Source organism: Erythrolamprus reginae, chromosome 4 (assembly GCF_031021105.1).
Source record: "Erythrolamprus reginae isolate rEryReg1 chromosome 4, rEryReg1.hap1, whole genome shotgun sequence".
Lineage (NCBI taxonomy): Eukaryota > Metazoa > Chordata > Lepidosauria > Squamata > Dipsadidae > Erythrolamprus > Erythrolamprus reginae.
Window position 1 is genome coordinate 74780799 of NC_091953.1, and position 21447 is coordinate 74802245.

General features: G+C 44.3%; 1 protein-coding gene across 1 annotated transcript in view; it reads right to left on the reverse strand.

Moving 5' to 3' along the window:
- The window catches only part of IL1RAPL1 (interleukin 1 receptor accessory protein like 1), a 446343-nt gene that overhangs the window by 309209 nt on the left and 115687 nt on the right, over window positions 1-21447 (reverse strand). The window contains exon 2 of the mRNA XM_070750608.1: window positions 14909-15095. Within this exon, the coding sequence (XP_070606709.1) occupies window positions 14909-15095 (187 nt within the window). The remainder of the gene's footprint in view (window positions 1-14908; window positions 15096-21447) is intronic.

The following is a 21447-nucleotide window of genomic DNA, read 5'->3' on the forward strand; positions in this document are numbered from 1 at the left end:
AATAAAGAAGAAATATATTTGATTATACATATTTTAACAGCAGCTAGAATAGCATACGCACAAAATTGGAAGCTGAATAAAATCCCAGACAAAAGAGAAATATTATGTAAGACTTTAGATTGTGCTGAAATGAATAGGCTTATTTTAAACCTTAAAGATAAAAAAGAGTGTGATATAAGATCTGGGGAAAGTTTTATGAATGGTTGGAAACTAAAAATAATTGAGAAGTATTTTGTTTAATTACTTTTGAAGAAATACATGACAATTTAATTTTAATCTATTAAAGACCCAGATGACGAAATAAGGATTGGTGGCAGCATTGGATAAGTAATTAACACAAAGATGAAAAGAACAAATTAGATATCGAGTTAAGATGTTAAGATGTTTATGTTTTATTATAAATAGAAAAAGGAATATAAGGGACTAGATTTCATAATATTGTTATTTGTAGATGAAATATATCTCATGAGTAGTTAATTTTAATTAACTTAGCAAAGAAGAGGATAAAAAGTATATATTAAAAGCATTATTAGCATTTTCTTTTTCTCCAAATGTTTAACTTATCAAAGAAGTATCATTAATTATTATTTTAAGCATTGATTCTGTGTTTTTTACTGCTCATGTTGTTCTCCGTAATGAGAGCGGGTCCAGCAGTCACGTGGGTTGCTCGCTGTCCAATCCATCGAGGACCAAGCCTAGTCTTTAAAAAGCCTGCTGGATCCACCCCTTCCCCAGAATTCGTTCGGTCCTGCGATCCAGCAGGACTCGTGGTGGCTCGTTCCTCTAGCAAAACACCTTCCCTTCATCTTCTTTCTATCAGATAAGTAAAATTCAATTATTGCCTTTTACCTTAGAGCTTGTCTTGGTTGCGCGCCAGCTGTACTGGGATCGGCGCCAAGGGAGAAGCCGCAGCGCGGCTCCTGCGGGGTTTTTTGCAAACGCTCTGCTCGCGCGCTGCGGGATTGCCTTTACAAGTAAATCTACTCGGCCAGGAGGTTTACTGGCAAGCTAAGGATTGTTTTAAAAAGGAAAAAAGGGCTCTTTTTCCTCCTGCAGTATGGGACTGTTTGCAAGCTTCCCTTGATTGTTCCCCGGATTTTAGACTCCCCTCCGTATTTAAATTTTCGGAGCGGTTTATTTTGACGTGAAGACCCTCAGCGCCCAGTAATTGTCGGCCCTTGCGGATCACCCACGCGCATCCCGTCTGGCGCCAGTAACTCCACCGCTTGGCCTTGGAGTCCCTCAGGCCTTTTCTCCCTGGCTAGGCCTCCAGACCAGTATGCCTTGGTTTACTTTTTGATTAAGGTTACCGAGGCCTGCCCTTCTGCACTCCCTGGCATGAACTCTGGTACCGACCAGATTGACTGCGAGTTGCAGACGCTCCTGGGCCTAGGAGCAGGGCCCCCTTCCTCTTGGGAACGTTTCCCTAATAGCTTCTCCCATCAAAGTTTGGCTCAAGTCTTGTCCCTGTAATTTGTTCAGGCCATGACTTCATTTCCCAAAGAGGCACATCTAAAGGTCCTAGAGAGGTTAGGCTTACTGGTGATGAAATTGATAATATCCCCCAGGCCTCTTCCTCCTCTTCCTTGGGAGCCCCTACAATGGCTAGAACCACCAAGGCTGAGAAGAAAAGGGACCTAGCCTTGCAGAGAATCCATGAAAAATCAGCTAAACGTTTAAAGGTGCAGGCCCAAGTGCACATTAGCCCTGACCCCCGAGAGGCTTCTAATCTGCCTCCCTCTGGGGCCCCTGTGCTCTCACTGGATGAGCCAAACCTAAACAGACCCCAACCTAACTTATGGGGCTTAGGTCCAGAGGAGCCAGACATTATGGAAGATCCCTCCGAGCCAGACCCATCCCAGGCCTTCAGGGAATCTCCATCTTTACTTGCAACCATTACTAATCTGCCTCCAGGGTTTCAATCTATGTTTTCTGCCTTGTCTAAAGCTATTGATGCCAAGCTCTCAGCTATCATTGTGCCTTCTCACTCTCGTCCCCTTCCACGCGCCCCCCGGCCCGTGAGTTCCCTCTCATCCTACAGAGTTCCAATTAATGAGGATTCGGACTCTTCCCAGGATGAGAATGAGGACATGGACGTAGAGGATAATGATTTTGGGAGAGATTTGGGGCTAGATAGAAAGCTTTTGGGGCAGCAATTTTTGGAGAGATTTGGGGCTAGACAGGAAGCTTTTGGGGCACTGATTTTTGGAGAGATTTGGGGCTAGATAGGAAGCTTTTGGGGCAGTGATTTTTGGAGAGATTTGGGGCTAGATAGGAAGCTTTTGGGGGAGAAATTTTTAGAGAGATTTGGGGCAAGATTTTTGGAGTCCTCCTTGAGCCCCCGGCATCACACCTGGCACTCTACTGATGCGGGAGCCTCCCCAGAGCCCCCAATGACAGCGGAGGACTCTAACTCAGCCCGGAGCCCTCCTCGAGCCCCCTGCATCAAACCCGGCACCCAGCTGAAACGGGAGTTTCCACGGAACCCCTGACAACAGCGGAAAATGCACCAAGTCCTCCTTTAGTCCCGGCATCACACCCGGCACCCAGCTGATGCAGGAGCTTCCCCAGAGCCTTATGCTTAATCAAAGCATAATCAACTAATAAATCAGCAAAAATAAGACCAACCAAAATACAACTAAATAAAAAACAGTACTCATCAGCAGCACTCATCAACTACTCCACTACCAGCCTCCTACCATGAAGAACGAACCACACACTCAGAGAGAAGACACACCTACTACCCACATGGAAGACAAACCACACACGAAGAAGATGAAAAAGCTGTCTTCCTAGTCAGTTGCACACTGTGCTCCTCAAACTTCCAAAACTTAACTTGCAATAAATGTAAAGTAATCCAATTACTTGAGAAAAAAATAGAAAACCTAGAGAGAAACCTCAAAACCCTGCAGCACCAACATCAAAAGAAGAAAGACCAATATACACCCAACACATCCAACACCACAGAACAGCACATCAGAGCGAACCCCCCCCCCCCAAGGTTGAAAATGACTGGACACACATCACTCAAAGAAGAAAAAAACAAACTATCCCCAAACTCCCACCAACTCCAACCCACCTCCCTCCAACCCCAATGCCTACAAGTAACAAATATGCAGTACTCCTGGCACAAGAAGATCAACAAACACCTGACACGGAGCCACCAAGAACCAAGCACAACAATACAACACCATCAAACACAGTCATAACAAGGCTAGCCCCCCTCACCCCAACCCAACCAAAAAGAAAAGAAGAGTGGTGGTAATTGGTGACTCAATTCTCAGGGGAACTGAACCTGCCATCTGCAGACCGGACAATCAATCCAGAGAGGTGAGCTGCCTCCCTGGAGCCAAAATTGCTGACATAGCGCTAAACCTCACAAAAATCCTAAAGCCCACTGACTACTACCCCCTAATAGTGATCAATGCAGGAACAAACGACACAAGGAAAGACATGAATCAAATTACGAAAGACTACGACCACTTGGGCAATACAGTCAAAAAGATAGGGGCACAGGTTGTCTTCTCCTCTATTCTAGCCACAAGAGGACAGCATCCTGTCAGAGAACGCAAAATCCCACAAATAAACCACTGGCTAAAGAGATGGTGTCGCCAAAACAACTTTGGGTTCCTCGACCACGGTCTACAATACCTTCAAGAAGGGCTGCTAGCAAGAGACGGGCTACACCTTACCAGAGCTGGAAAGAACTTCCTTGGAAATCGACTAGCCTAACTTATCAGGAGGGCTTTAATATAGAACTGAGAGGGGTGGGTGACCAAAGTAAGAGACTGAATAATGAACAAAACAAGAAAGGGGAACAAGTTAAGCCCACAGATAAAACAGAGGATAAAAAATGTCCACCCAGAATCAGACACAAACACCTAAAATGCCTGTACACTAATGCACAAAGCCTGGGGAACAAACAAGACGAACTAGAATTACTAATACATGAGGGCCAATACGATCTAATTGGTATTACAGAAACATGGTGGGATGAATCACACGACTGGAACATACAGATAAACATACAATCTCTTCAAGAAAAACAGGTCAAACAAGAAAGGAGGTGGAGTTGCACTATACATAAAAGATCACTACACCACCACTGAGCTATATCAATCCAAAGACGATAACCCCCTAGAAATCATATAGGTTAACATAAAAGAAAAAAGGGCAATGTTACAATTGCTTTTTGCTGACGATGTAAAACTTTTCAACACCACTGACAACACATTTACTCTCCAAAAAGACCTTGACTTTGTCTCAGATTGGTCTAACACCTGGCAACTTCAAATATCAACCAACAAATGCTCTACCCTCCACATCGGCAAAAAGAATCCAAACCTCATATATAAACTGAATAAGCAAATTCTCACAGCCAACCCACACTCGGTAAAAGACCTTGGAATACTAATATCAAATGACCTAAGTGCTAAAGCTCACTGCAACAATATCGCCATAAAGGCTTCTAGAGTTGTTAACCTGATCCTACATAGCTTCTGCTCCGGCAATCTCACACTACTCACAAGAGCCTACAAAACTTTTGCCAGACCCATCCTTGAATACAGCTCATCTGTCTGGAACCCATACCACATCTCTGACATCAACACCCTTGAAAACGTCCAAAGATATTTCACCAGAAGAGCCCTTCACTCCTCCACTCGAAACAGAATACCGTACGAAAATAGACTAACAATCCTTGGTCTAGAAAGCTTAGAACTACGGCGCCTAAAACACAACGCAACATCCTACCGGTCAATGACTACTTCAGCTTCAACCGCAACAACACAACAGCACGCAACAGATTCAAACTTAATATTAACCGCTCCAAACTTCACTGTAAAAAATATGACTTTAACAATAGAACTGTCGAAGCGTGGAACTCATTACCGGACTCAATAATGTCAACCCCTAACCCCCAACATTTCTCCCTTAGACTATCCACGATTGACCTCTCCAGGTTCCTAAGAGGTCAGTAAGGGGCGTACATAAGTGCACTAGTGTGCCTTTCGTCCCCTGTCCAATTGTCTTTCCTTTATCTCATATATCATATATATTTTCTTCCTTTCATATATCTTCTCCTCTATTTTTACATATTACCTTTATATATATATATTACTTCATGTCTATTCACTTCCATATGTATTGTGTATTGGACAAATGAATAAATAAAATAAATAAATAAATAAACCAAACAGATACAATGGATAACCTCTTTACAACCCAACTATCAGCAATATGCAACAAGCACAGCACAACAATAATGGGGGACTTTAACTACCCAGACATTAACTGGAAAACAAACTCAGCACCAAGTGGAAAGTCTGACAGATGTCTCACCAGCCTCGCTGACAACTTTCTAACTCAAAAAGTGGAAATAGGAATCAGAGGGACTGCAATACTAGACCTAATTTTAACAAACAGGGAAGAAATGATAGAGGGAATAGAAGGAGAAGGGACGCTAGGTGAGAGTGACCACATCATCCTAAAATTCAACATTGTGCAATCACTAACTACAACACCCAACTCCACTACAATCCCAGACTTCAGAAAAGCGGACTTTAACAAGCTCAGAGTGAACCTGAAAAATAAACCCTGAAAGGAACTTCTAAAGAGTAAATCCACACAGGGAGACTGGGAAGCCCTAAAAAACACTATCATTGAGGCCCAAAACAATTCAATCCCCATGAAAAAGAAAAGCAGAACAACTAAAATGAAACCAGCATGGCTAAACAAGGACCTCGCAGACAACGTAAAAGAAAAAAAAGCCAAATACAATAAATGGAAAGAAGGACTCATAACCAAGGTGGAATAGCAGCGAACAGCCAGAACCTGCAAACAAAAAATAAGAACAGCAAAAGCTCAACACGAACAATACCTCGCAATGAAAGTTAATGACAACAAAAAAAAGTTTCTTCCATCACATAAACAACAAGAAGAAAATTAAGGAAACAGTCACTATACTAAAAAATAAAGATGGTAATGAAATCACAAACAACAGAGATAAAGCACAGCTGCTCAATGCCTATTTTACATCAGTCTTCACACATAAAGGAACCAACCAACCAAGCTACAACTTAACTGCAATAAGCAGCCCCGGAATCAAACTCAATGCAGATAAAGATACTACTAGGGACTATTTGTGGGAGCTTAATGAGTATAAATCACCGGGACCTGACGGACTTCACCCCAGAGTCCTAAAAGAACTGGCAGACACCATAGTGGAACCTCTTCTCCTCATCTACCAAAAATCTTGGGCCACTGGAGACCTACCAGATGACTGGAAACGAGCTGATGTAGTTCCCATCCACAAAAAAGGTACCTATTAGTCTGACTTCAACACCTGGAAAAATACTGCAGAAAATAATACAAAAACAGCTTTGCCACTACCTGGAAACAAACAGGATAATATCCAAAAGCCAACACGGGTTTATCAGAAACAAATCATGCCAAACCAATCTCATATCCTTTTTCAACACCATAACCAAATCAGTAGACCAGGGCAACATAGTGGACCTCATATACTTAGACTTCAGCAAAGCTTTCGATAAAGTTGACCACAATCTCCTAATCAACAAATTAGAAAAAAGTGGGGTAGATTACAACACATGCGGATGGATTAACTGTTGGCTGACCAACCGCACCCAACGAGTTGTCCTCAACGGTTCCAAATCCACATGGAAGAAAGTAGGCAGCGGGGTACCACAGGGTTCTGTCCTGGGCCCTGTGCTCTTCAACATTTTCATCAATGACCTGGATGAGGGAATAGAAGGGCAACTAATCAAATTCGCAGATGACATCAAGCTGGCGGGGGTAGCCAACACCCTTGAAGACAGGCTCAAATTACAGAAAGACCTGGACAAACTAACACAGTGGGCTCACACCAACAAAATGATGTTCAACATCGACAAGAGCAAAGTCCTTCACCTAGATAAAAAAAACCCTGGACACACATACAGCCTGGGAGAAACCCCTCTTAGCAGTAGCGACTGCGAAAGAGACCTCGGAGTCTTGGTGGACAATCAACTAAACTAAAGCCAACAATGTGCAGCAGCAGCTAAAAGCTGCATCAACAGGGCAATACACTCCAAGACCAGGGAAGTCTTAATACCACTCTACTACGCCCTGGTCCGACCACAGCTGGAGTAATGTATTCAGTTCTGGTCACCACACTTTAAAAGAGACATTGAAACTCTGGAGAAGGTGCAAGAAAGAGCAACCAAGGTGATTAAGGGATTGGAAACCAAGACTTACGAAGAGAGACTGAGGAAACTGGGCATGGATAGCCTAGAGAAAAGGAGGGCCAGAGCGGACATGATAACAGTCTACAAGTATACGAGGGGATGTCACAGAGAGGAGGGGATCACTTTATTCTTCAGGGTACCAGAGGGCCGGACGAGGAACAACAGCTGGAAGCTGACCAAGGAGAGATTCAACATGGAGATAAGGAGGAACTTCCTGACGGTCAGAGCGATCAACCAATGGAACAACCTACCAGTGGACATTGTGAACTCCTACACTCTGGACATTTTTAAGAGAAGATTGAACTGCCACTTTACTGGTGTACTATAGGGTTTCTGCTTGGGGAGGGGATTGAACTCGATTGCCTTCATGGTCCCTTTCAACTCTAACAATAAATAAATAAAAATAAAGGGAACAGTAACAGTCCAACCACTACCAGCAGAGTGAGGATTATTGGATCTGACTGAAAAACATTTATTGGGCATAGCAGCAGGGGGGATGGAACCAATACTATCATTAACACTTGAGAATATTGCAATCGCAGAAGAATTTGAAAAACAACTAGCAGCTAAGGAAAAGAGAGAAAGAGTTATGATGAGATCAGCAACAAAAAGGAAAAAGCCTTAAGATAGGAAAAATTAAAAAATTAACAAATATGGATCAACAGATTAAATGGATGTCATTGAATGCTAATGGTCTGAACGCACCAAATAAGAGAAATAAAATATTTACTAAACTCAAAAAATTAAATATGGACATAATTTGCTTACAAGAAGTGCACACTAAAAATCAACATAAAAGTTTTTGGAAAATAAATCTCTAGGAGAATTGTATGTTTCGCTAATTGATCAGAGTAAAAGAGAAGTGGCAATGTATGTTAAGAAGAATATAGAATCTAAAGATATATATTCCGATCAAGAAGGAAGAATTTTAATGGTTGAAATAAAGTTGAAGAATCTAAATATACTATTGGTAGCGATTTACACACCAAATGATAATCAAGAAATATTCTACACAAGATTACATAAAAAGATTAATGAATTAAAGTATGAAAATATTTGTATATTAGGAGACTTTAATGCAATAGTAAATATTGGATTGGACCATAAGATCAACAAATTAAAACAAAAAGAAAAATACTTCCTAAAGCCTTTTTCAGTATTGTGGAGGAATGGACCAATCATGTCAAACCAATCTCATATCCTTTTTCAACACCATAACCAAATCAGTAGACCAGCGCAACACGGTGGACCTCATATACTTAGACTTCAGCAAAGCTTTCGATAAAGTTGACCACAATCTCCTAATCAACAAATTAGAAAAAAGTGGGGTAGATTACAACACATGCGGATGGATTAATAGTTGGCTGACCGACCGCACCCAACGAGTTGTCCTCAACGGTTCCAAATCCATATGGAAGAAAGTAGGCAGCGGGGTACCACAGGGTTCTGTCCTGGGTCCTGTACTCTTCAACATTTTCATCAATGACCTGGACGAGGGAATAGAAGGGCAACTAATCAAATTTGCAGATGACACCAAGCTGGCGGGGGTAGCCAACACCCTTGAAGACAGGCTCGAACTACAGAAAGACCTGGACAGACTAACACAGTGGGCCCACACCAACAAAATGATGTTCAACATCGACAAGAGCAAAGTCCTTCACCTAGGTAAAAAAAACCCTGGACACACATACAGCCTGGTAGAAACCCCTCTCAGCAGTGGCGACGGCGAAAGAGATCTCGGAGTCTTGGTGGATAATCGACTAAACATGAGCCAACAATGTGCAGCAGCAGCCAAAAAAGCCAGTACTTTTCTAAGCTGCAACAACAGGGCTATACACTCCAAGACCAGGGAAGTCTTAATTCCACTCTACTACGCCCTGGTCAGACCACACCTGGAGTATTATGTTCAGTTCTGGTCACCACACTTCAAAAAAGACCTTGAAACTCTGGGGAAGGTGCAAAATGATCAGGGGTCTAGAAACCAAGACTTACGAAGAGAGACTGTGGGATCTGGGTATGGATCGCCTAAAGAAAAGGAGGGCCAGAGCAGACATGATAGCAGTCTACAGTTATACGAGGGGTTGCCACAGAGAGGAGGGGGTCACTTTAATCTCCAGGGCACCGAAGGGCCGGACGAGAAACATGGGCTGGAAGCTGACCAAGGAGAGATTCAACCTGGAAATAAGGAAGAACTTCCTGACGGTCAGAATGACCAACCAGTGGAACAACCTACCAGTGGACGTTGTGAACTCCAATACTCTGGACATTTTAAGGAGGAAATTGGACTGCCATTTGGCTGGGATGCTATAGGGTTCCTGCTTAGGCAGGGGGTTGGACTTGATGACCAGCATGGTCCCTTCCAACTCTAACAATAAATAAATGAATAAATGACCCGTTTCATCGCCTGTCAGAAGATGAGGATATCTCAAATTAAGATTCCAGCACCGGCTGCAATCTTCCCATTTCAACTCTTCAAATCTCTTCTATTTAATGCAAGAGTTTCTACAGGCTTAGCCGGGCAAGATAAACAGTCTGTTCCCTCCACAGATCCTCCTGAGGAAAATCTACCATACTTCATGGAGGAACAGGAAGACAAAGAAGTCATTCCAATGCCCAAATTGTTTAAAGATGCTCTGCTCAAACAATGGGACCACCCAGCCTTTGGTTCAACCCCACAACCAAAGACAAGAAATTATATAAGCTTTCTCCCTCTTATGAAGATCTTCTTGCCTGCCCTAAACCTGATGAACCTGTACACTCTACACTCTGTGGCTGCTATGCCGAGTGAAGCAGAGGAGGTTTTAAGACCCGAAGACAAACGCCTAGAGCAAATCTCAAAAGATGTTTCTTCGCGTATACCTGGACCATCAAAAGTGCAGCAGCAGCATCTTTCTTTTCTAGAGCTATGCTTTTATGGCTTCAACAGCTCCAGCAGCACATCCCCCTTGATGATCTATGGGGCCAATAGGAATTTAACAAAGTTTTTGCAGCGGCCCAATATGTAGCGGATGCTATCCTGCAATCATCAAGATTTGCAGCCAGGTCAGTAGCGGCCTCAACAACAGTCAAAAGGCTTCTATGGCTGCATCCTTGGCAGGTGGGAGTGAGGCAAAAATGGCAGCTGGCCATGGGTCCTTTGAAGCGTGACCTCCTATTTGGCGACCTCCTGGACCCCCTTCTCATGGAAACCGCTGACAAAAAGAAAGTTTTGGGGCCCACCAACAAGAAGGCCATCAAAACTCAACGCTTTCGATGTCCCAACTGTCAACAGGATCAAGGGTTCGCTTTCCAAAGAAACTCAGGTCAGTATTCCCCTCGTTTTCACTCCCAAGCTGGCAGAAACCCCAGGGGTAGATCCCGTTACCAAAGAGGTTCCTCCTCGATCAGAGCTTCCAGAAAGCCCAGATGGGGAGCTTCATTCCACTCCCATAGGGGGGCGCCTGGCTTGGTTCTCCTCCAGATGGCGCCATTCCTGTAAGGACCCCTGGTTATTGCCACTGTGGAATGGGGTCTCCAGTTGGAGTTTATTTCCATACCTCCTAAACGTTTTATCTCATGCCCATCCCCCAGGTCTTCTCCATCTCGTATCCGAATGGAGGAAGCTATTCAACATTTGTTGTCTATCAGGGCTATCCAACCTGTTCTTTCTTCCCAAAGAGGTCTGGGCTTCTACTCCATCCTCTTCATGGTCCCTAAGACAGCTGGAGGATGGAGAGCCATCTTGGACCTTAAAAATTTGAACCAGTTTATTAAATGTAGGAAATTCAAGATGCATTCTTTGTCATCCATCTTAGCTGCTATCCATCCTGGGGACTTTATGGTCTCCTTGGATCTCACGGAAGCCTATCTTCATATTCGCATTGCCAAAGGTCACTGGAAATTTCTATGCTTTGCCTTCCAGGGAAAGCACTATCAATATAGGGCAATGCCCTTCGGGCTCTCCTCGGCTCCTCGAGTCTTTACTAAGCTCCTAGGAACACTGGCAGCTCACATTCGAGCCACGCCCATTCACATTTTATGCTATTTGGATGACATATGAATTCATGGGGCCTCTAAAGAGGGCACCTGCTCAGACCTCAACATTACCATGTCTATCCTACAGGATCATGGTTTCTCCATTAATCTCAAAAAAGTCAGCTCCATCCGTCTACTTCTGTTCAACACCTGGGGGCCATCATTAATTCAGATCTCTCTCAGGTCTTTCTCTCTACTGAGAGAAAAATCAGTATTAAGGAGCTCATTTCCCAAATACGATCTCAGAGAAGGACTTCCATCGTTAGCCTGTCTTCTCTACTAGGAAAGATGGTACCCTGCATTGGCATTATCCCCTGGGCCTATCTTCACACCAGAGATCTCCAATGGCTTCTGTTACCATTCCAGAGATCGGGGAACAGCAACTCGACATGCATCATCACCGTCCCATCCACAGTTCTAAGATCCCTTACGTGGTGGACCTGCCCCGCTCTGTCAAGGGATCTCCCTTCAGGTGTCCAGACCAATTCACCATCACCACGGATGCCAGCTTATCGGGCTGGGGAGCCCATGCCCAGGGCCTGATAGCACAAGGTACGTGGTCAGCGGAGGAGGCTTCCAGACCCATCAACTGGCTGGAATTGAAAGCAGTGTCTTTGGCCCTCAAACAATTCAAACCGCACATCATCAATCAACATGTTCTGATTCTCACGGACAATATAACCACAAAGAGTCATATTTGCAGACAAGGAGGCACCAGGTCCAGAGGCCCTGATGAGAGAAGCCCTGAAGTTGGGTCTCTGGGCAGAGAGGCATCCTCAGTCGTCAGGAATCCTCAATGTACAAGCGGATTGGCTCTCCCGGTCAACTGTAGACCCAGGAGAGTGGAGCCTTCATCCGGTTCTGTTTTAGCAAATCTGCCTCAGGTTCAATCACCCATCGCTAGACCTATTTGCAACCGAAGCCAATTCTCAACTCCCTCGATTCTTCTCCAGGTTCCCATCCCCAGGAGTGGAAGCGAGCAATGCACTCAAAATCCCTTGGCCTCGAGGGCTGTTTTACGCCTTCCCTCCAATCCCAATTCTCCCAGATGTGATCCACAAGATCATCCTCGAGAAGGCACAGGTGATTCTGATAGCCCCTCACTGGCCACGCCGGCCCTGGTTCACGGACCTACAACGTCTGTCCATCCAGGACCCCTGGCGACTCCCCGTTTCAGAGGATATGTTGCAGCAGGGCGCCTCTATCCATCCAGATCCGGAGTGGTTCCACTTCACCGCTTGGCTATTATCCGGCGCGACTTAGACCTGCGAGGATACGACCCGGACACTGTAGAAATAATCCTAAAAGCTAGAAGAGTGTCTACCAACAGTATTTACAACCATACCTGGTCAAAATTCCACCAATGGTGCTCACAGGAGGATCTATCCCCCCTGTGTCTTCCCATCCACAGGATAGTAGCTTTCCTCATAAAAGGGTTCCAGCAAGGCCTTTCATCCAGCACCATCCATTGCCATCTGGCAGCCCTATCTTTGGTCTCAGCAGGGCCTCGCAGACAACCACTCTGCTCCTTTCCGGAAATTCAAGAATTTCTTAGAGGTATTTCAAACCTCAGATCTTCCAGGGTTCACAGATGCCCATCCTGGGACTTACCACGGGTTCTCCATTCCCTTACTCAAGCACCATATGAACTCCTAAGATCAGCGTCCTATCTTACAAGGTAGCATTCCTGGTGGCAATAACATCTGCCCGACGCAACTCAGAATTGGCAGCACTTTCAATTAGGCAGGATCTATGCCAGTTCCATCCGGACAAAGTAGTTTTGCATTTGGACCCCACCTTTCTACTCAAGGTTAGTTCCATGTTCCATAGATCCCAGGACATTGTGTTGCCTTCTTTTTGTTCCAACCAAAACCATCATTTTGCGGTCAGATCTCACCAGAGCACTGAGAATCTACATCCAATGGACAAGACCCATTCAAAGGTCTGAAGCTCTGTTCGTGGCCTACCATCCCAGATCCATGGGATCCAAGATATCCTCAACTGTAATAGGCCGTTGGATCCAAGGGACTATCTCAAAGGCTTATGAGTCAGCTCCCCTCACCATACCTGGAAGTATCACAGCACATTCCACAAGAAGTACAGCCACATCTTCCACATGGGCAACTCAAGCTCCATTGGAAGATGTCTGCAAAGCAGCCACTTGGGCCTCTCCAAACTCTTTCATAAGGCATTACAAAATTGACTCTTATGTTTCTGTGGATTCTGCTTTCAGCAGAAGAGTCTTCCAATCCGTTATCTCTCACGATAGCTAACTAATCCCTCCCTAGGGACTCATCTATTGGGTATGTCCCATGTGACTGCTGCACCCGCTCTCTCAGTACGGAGAATAGGCGTTGATTGCTTACCTGAATGCCTCTTCTCATACAATGAACAGGTACAGCAGTCACTTCCCTCCCTGTACTTCTTTTCTAACTATGGTTATTCCCTTAACCTGTTCTTTCCTATCATGAGAGTTGAACATTATTGAGCCACCACAATTGAGCCTAAGTCTACGGATTCGTGAATTCTGGGGAAGGGGTGGATCCAGACGGCTTTTTAAAGACTAGGCTTGGTCCTCGACGGATTGGATAGTGAGCAACCTACGTGACTGCTGTACCCGCTCATCGTACGAGAAGAGGCGTTCAGGTAAGCAATCAATGCCTATTTTATTGTATGTTGGAAGAAAAATAAAGAAAATTTTATAACACCCCCCCCCCCCCCAAAAAAAAGGAAATGGTATAGGGGCAGACTATATGGACCATGAGGTCTTTTTCTGCCATCAATCTTTTATGTTTCTATGTTTCTAACATTGTTAGCACCTAGTTAGGGCTGGAAAAAATCTTATTCAGAGCAAGTCAGAACAATGGAAAAAAGCCTGCAAAGGCTTAGGGCTTGGAAAACATTATTCACAGAGAGAAGCAATGAAAGAGCCTGCAAGGTAAGAGTTGGGAAGATCATTAGCAACTACTTAGGGCTGGGAGAGAAGCTACATTCAGAGTATAAGACACACCCTAATTATCAGCCTCTATTAGGGAGGAAAAAGGTGTATCTTATACACAGAAAAATACGCTATTTAAATAAGGTGACACATTTATTTTGGCATGTTGTGGGTGGGACAGTATAGTGTTAAATATAGGAGCCAGGGCCTGAAACATTAGTTATTAAGATAGAAAATCACAATGTGTCCATCCTTGCAGCCTCTCTTTTAAAACCTAAAGTATGATTTATTTTATTCATCTTTTAATTTTTTTTTCATTTATGTGTTGTTAGAACTATAAACCTTGGTTTTAAAAAACTTTATTACTATGTATTATGTATGTGTCTATTATCTAATTGCTGAATAACTGAATGTTAACATATTTTCTAATATATAAAAATGCATTAGCTATGCATAAAATTAAAAATATAAATAGAGAAATTTCATTTTCAGTAACCAAAAAAAATGGTTAATTTTTAAGCAACCTTAAAAATTTGTCCATCAAATATCACATTCCTTCTGTTTTCTCCTCATTTTTCAGTTAACCTTTTCTAATTACACTTTTCAAAATCTTATGAAACTGTGTATTTTATGTATAAAAAAAATTCAGATACTACAAATGGAGCAAAAGAAGACATGTAATATTTTGTTCAATATTTTAAACATTTCTTACCTTATACCATAAGATTTCTGGCTCTCTATATGGTATTAAAAAATCCTGTATGTTGGGGCATGAAATTTCCTTGCTTTTGCTAAGTTCAGCCTTTTCTAAATATTTCATCTTTGAATTGTAGCACAGACCAGTGTCATTTTCACCCACTGTCAGTGAAATGGATACCTTCATACAATAGGTTGAGTTTCTGCCATGGAACAAAATACAAATTTAAAAAATGGTTAAAAACAGCATTCATTTCCCTAAGTGCAGTAATGGTTTCAGTTCAAGCACAACAGGAATCTTAAGTAGTTCAGTAAACTACAGAGCGGGGAGGGGGGATGAAGGGACATACAATTTTAAATTCTTATTTACCATTTTTTCAGAGTATAAGATGCACCTTAGTTTTGGGGAAGGAAAATAAGGGAAAAAAATCTACCAACCAGGTATTTATCTGACTAGCATCCTTAGACTGTTCAGCTTCAGCACATTATTTTATCCCATGGTTAGGGCTGAAAAAGCCTGTTTCAGAGGGATTAGGAATGAAAACAAGCCTGAAAAGTCTTAGGGCAGGAAAAACTGCTTCGGAGGGAGTAGAAATTTTAAAAAAAACTCAGCAAGACAGGAAGATTGTTAGCACTGTGTTAGGGCTGAAAAAGCCTTTTTTCATAGGGAATAGGAATGAAAACAAGTCTGCAAAGGCTTAGGACTGGAAAAAACCTTATTCAGAGGGAATAGGAAGCTGGGAAGATGCTTTGAAAATGCTGCATTCAAAGTACAAGACACACCCAAATTTTCAGCCTCTTTTAGGGAGGAAAAGGGTGCGTCTTATACTCCAAAAATATGGTAATTTGGAAGGATTAGTACATTTCATTTACTTTGCAAAAATAATTACATTTTAAAATTTCCTTAATTCTAATTATGGCAAGACAAGTTCCTGCATGGAGAAAGTAAAGTTTTAAAGCCCGTTATTTACTAATCAGTATTAACATTTTAATGTTCCTATGATGATCAAAAACTACCACAAGAAATCCTTTACAGCTGAACTAATCAGTTTGTAGCAATATATTTTAAACTTTCCATATTCTTAAACCTTTGCAACATAATCATGAAAGTTAATAATCTATTTGTTACATTATTTTTGAATGAAGCAATAATTAAAAGAAATATTCCCTATAACATTTATTTTATTTATTTAAATTTAACTATCACCCATCTCATTCTCATAGTGACTCATTTAATAACAGCGATTTGACTAATAACAGCCAATGTAAATTGCAGCCATATAAAATGCCACCTACTCATTTATTATATTCCTGTACCTCTTTACTTTCAGCCATTCTGCCCAAGTGGCTTAAGTATGCAGCACTTATGAATGAGAACATAGTCAAAACTTCTGTTCTAACTGACCATTTTCTCCTACTTATGCAGTTTCATTATGTTCACAGAGAATCTGGAAAATTGCTTCTCTCAGTAAGATGGTGCTGAAATCTTATGAATAAAAATGAAAATGGGAAGTATTTGTTTGAGTTTTATTTTGTTTTTTCTGGATGGATTAAGATAGTGTATGATTCTTTTTGTTGTACCAGCATCCAATCTATTTTAATGTTTTTAAGCATGAATACACATAAAGTGCATTTATATTCTCTCATATATGATCCATTGAGATAGTGTCAACCTGCGCTGCCTGCTGCTGCATTTTTTGCTTGGTTGTCATAGAGACGGGGAGGGGTAGATAATAAGGGGGTTGAGAAGTGTGTAGGAGGAGAATAGTTTTGTTAAGATGGATAACATTGGTGGATAACATCGGAAAATATAGGAAATGACAGTTTAAATTCAGTTTAAAACTTGCAGTTCTGGAAGGTGAGCATTTGCTGCCCAGGTGGATCCTCCTTCTCTGCTCCCCTGTGCTCCACACCCCTTTCTGTCCCGGAGTTTGTGGTGTGATCGGCCAGGCTTCGGAAAATGACAAAAATGGTGACCACAAAACAGAGTTGAGCCGCTTGTTATTTGCAGCGCTGTTGCCTCCCTGTTATCGCTGGGAAGACGGAAGATGGAGGACGGAGGAGGAGACAGAAGGAAGCTTGGAGTCCCAGAGTCTCGGAGGGGGGTGGTCTTGTGCTCAACCCAGGAGGATTCCGTTACCCCCTGCCCCGCAGCATTTGTTTTTGGATTACCTTGCCGCGGAGACTCGGAGACTCGCCACAGAGATTTTGTTGAGGACGGAGAGGGGGGGATTGGAGCTCCAGAGGAAGGATCTTGTGCCCAGCCAGGAAGATCACACTGCCCCCTGCTCCGCGGCGTCTGTTCTGGATTATTCTCGCCATGGAGATTTTCCTATGGAATCAGCTGAGGGTCGGAAAATGGTGGCCACCAGCTAGAATGAAGCTGCCTGCAGTCTTTTCCCCCTCTCCTGTTGAGCTGCGGCGTTGGGAGGCTGAGAATCGCTGAGACAACCGAGCTGGGACAGCCAGACCCACCATACATGCTGGACTGACCTGGAGAGCCAGAACACTGAATGGTGGGGGTGTTCAGCATCAGAGGGCCAGCCAGGTGGGGAGCTGCAGGATGAGGAGAGAGAGGAGATGGAAGCCTACAGGAAAATGAGGAGGCCGAGGAGGAAAATATTATCAACATAAATGGACCATACAGAGGCTTCATGGAGGCTTTGGATATTGCTTTGGATATTGCTGGGAACATGGTGAATTGGAAATGTCAACTTTGAGAAGGATGGACATGTGATGCAACTATGCCGCCCCCAGTTTGCGGAGAGGGGCGGCATATAAATCCAATAAATCTAATCTAATCTAATCTAGACAAGCAGGACAGCCCTGCTCTCTTTCCTGAGGGGGGAGGGATATTGAATGATCCTGAACTCTGAATAACCTTTGATCCTAAGAACTTTGGCACTTTTGTTACTTGCTGCTGACTGGATTTAGTTAATGAATTGAATTACTGCACTATTACCTATATTTTATATACTCTATATTTTTATTTTTATTTATTTTTTATTAGTGTTTTAATCTTTAGTATTAATTGATTTATTTTTTAACTAAAATATTGGGTGTTTTTTTTCAAATGATGGATAATTGGGGTGGGTATAGTATGTATGGAGTGAATGATTGGTATGGATGGGATGGGTGGGGTTATAATATGGATGAGATGAATGGGAGCGATGTAAATAATATATTTGGCCTACCTGGCGCTGGAGAGGCAGGAGGGGGGGCACCTATCTCTGGGGTGGCAGAGGGTCAGGATATACCGGTGTTGCTGGGGAGAGGCAGATATGGCAGGAACCATGGAGTGAGCCATTCCAGGGGAAGGAGGGATCGCTGCTTAATAACAATCCCTTGTTCTGGCTCCGTGAGCTCAACCCATAATACTGGTGACGAGTGTAATTCTGGCCCTGGGCTCAAGCTGCTGCTACTCAATGCCAGGTTGGTGGTAAATAAACCTCTCCTCATCCGGGACTTAATCTTGGATGAGGAGGCCAACCTGGCATGTGTAACTGAAACCTGGCTGGGCCTGGAGGGAGGAGTTCCTCTATCTGAAATTTGCACAGCCAGGTTTCAAATATGGCATCAGCCTCAACCCCAGGGAAGGGTGGGAAGAGTGGCTATTATAGCCAGGGAGAGCCTTTGCCTGCGTAGATTCATTGCTCCAAAGATTGCGGGTTGCGTGTCCCTCCTGGTGAAGTTGGACTTAGGGGTTCAGGTGGGCTTGTTTCTCACGTACCTGCCTCCCAGCTGTGTGGCACATGCCCTGCCTGTGCTACTCGAGGAGGTAGCCGGGCTGGCGGTGGGGTTCCCCAGACTTATTGACTTGGGGGACCTCAACCTGCCGTCGCTCGGCGAAACCTCTGGACTGGCACAGGAGTTCATGGCCACCATGGCAGCCATGGACCTGACCCAAGTAGTACAGGGTCCGACTCATGAGGGGGGCACGCACCCGACATGGTATTCCTATCTGAGCAACTGAGTAATGGTCTGAGACTAAGGAGCTTAGAAGTGTTGCCTTTGTCATGGTCAGACCATTTTCTACTGCGGCTTGACTTCCTTGCTTCAATCCTCCCCTGCAGGGAGGCAGAACTGATTAAGTTGTTCTGCCCCAGGCACCTGATGGATCCAGAAGGCTTTCAGAAGACGCTTGGGGTTATTCCAGATTCACTCGTCCACAGTTCGGCAGAGTCTCTGGCTGAGGCCTGGAACAAGGCTGCAGCAGAAGTCCTTGACCGAATTGCGCTGCTGCGACCTCTCCACGGCAATAGACCCTGTACAGCCCCATGGTTCAACGAGGAGCTCTGGGAGTTGAAATGCCAGAAGAGATGTCTGGAGAAGCGATGGAGGAAGAGTAAGTCCGAATCCGATCGAACACTTGTAAGAGCTCATATTAAGACTTACAAAATGGCTCTCAAGGCGGCAAGATGCACGTATCATGCCGCCTTGATTGCATCAGCGGAATCCCACCCAGCCACTCTGTTTAAGGTGACCTGCACCCTTCTTAACCAGGGGGGAGTTGGGGAGCACTTGCAGAGTAGTGCCAAGGACTTTAACACATTTTTCGCTGATAAAATCTCTCGGATCCGAGCGGACCTTGACTCCAATTGGAAAACAAAGTTGACTGACAATGAATCAGTCAAGGTGACTGGGGCACGTACTTGTCCAGCTATCTGGGAAGAGTTTGATCTGGTGACACCTGATGAAGTGGACAAGGCCATTAGAGCTGTGAGTTCCACCACCTGTTTGCTGGATCCGTGTCCCTCCTGGCTGGTTTCGGCCAGTAGGGAGGTAACACGGAGCTGGATCCAGGAGATTGTCAATGCTTCTTTGGGGAGGGGGTCCTTTCCGGATAACTACAAGGAGGCATTTGTGCGCCCCCTCCTCAAGAAGCCTTCCCTGGACCCAACCATTCTCAACAACTATCGCCCAGTCTCCAACCTTCCCTTTATGGGGAAGGTTGTTGAGAAGGTGGTGCTGCCAGCTGGAGGGGTTGGGAGTGGGAGGCACTGTTCTTCAGTGGTTCTCCTCCTACCTCTCCGGCTGGACGCAGTCGGTGTTAGTGGGGGTCAGAGGTCGACCTCTAGGTTGCTCCCTTGTGGGGTACCTCAGGGGTCGTTCCTCTCCCCCCTGCTATTAAATATCTACATGAAATCGCTGGGTGAGATCATCCAAGGGCACGGGGTGAGGTATTATCAGTATGCAGATGATACCCTGCTTTACATCTCCACCCCTTGTCCAGTCAGCGAAGCAGTGGAAGTGATGTGCCGGTGCCTGGAGGCTGTTGGGGTCTGGATGGGTGTCAACAGACTCAAGCTCAACCCGGATAAGACGGAGTGGCTGTGGGTTCTGCCTCCCAAGGACAATTCCATCTATCCATCCATCACCCTGGGGGGCGAATCATTGACCCCCTCAGAGAGGGTCCGCAACTTGGGCATCCTCCTTGATCCACAGCTCACATTAGTGAAACATCGTTCAGCTGTGACGAGGGGGGCGTTTGCCCAGGTTCGCCTGGTGCACCAGTTGCGGCCCTATTTGGACCGGGAGTCACTGCTTACAGTCACTCATGCCCTCATCACCTCAAGGCTCAACTACTGTAATGCTCTCTACATGGGGCTACCTTTGAAAAGTGTTCAGAAACTTCAGATCGTGCAGAATGCAGCTGCGAGAGCAATCATGGGCTTTTCCAAATATGTCCATGTTACACCAACACTCCGCAGTCTGCATTGGTTGCTGATCAGTTTCCGGTCACAATTCAAAGTGTTGGTTATGATCTATAAAGCCCTTCATGGCACCAGACCAGATTATCTCAGGGACCGCCTTCTGCTGCACGAATCCCAGTGACCAGTTAGGTCCCACATAGTGGGTCTTCTCCAGTTTCCGTCAACTAAACAATGTCATTTGGCGGGACCCAGGGGAAGAGCCTTCTCTGTGGTGGCCCTGGCCTTCTGGAACCAACTCCCCCCGAGATTAGAATTGCCCCCACCCTCCTTGCTTTTTGTAAGCTGCTTAAAACCCACCTCTGCCACCAGGCATGGGGGAACTGAGATACTCTTCCCCCCTAGGCCTTTACAATTTTATGCATGGTATGTCTGTATGTATATTTTGTTTTATAATAAGGGTCTTTAACTGTTTTAGTATTCGATTATTATTATATGCTGTTTCATTGCTGCAGAGAGGGGCAGCATATAAATCCAATATCTAAATAAATAAATAAAAGATAAGTTTCGATTTCCCAGGAGTCGGCGAGACCGTTAGATGGGCAAATTCCTGAGAAGCCCGGGAGGAGCATCTTGGACCACCTGATGCATCTGGACAATGGAGATTGGGCGGATGCCCAACAGGAGGGTGGAAAAAGGGGTTTTAGTATGTGGGGTACCTGCCATTTTCTTCAGACTTTGCTTTGCTTTTGATGCTTCAAGTTCTGATTTTGATAAATTCACTTTGAACCTAAAATGAAAGGACTCTGAGTTTTATTTGTCTGAATTCTGACTGGCAGCACTTGACATTAAGCAAAGTCTGCCTTAACAGTCACTCCTGGAGAGCAATCTACCAGGAACTGGC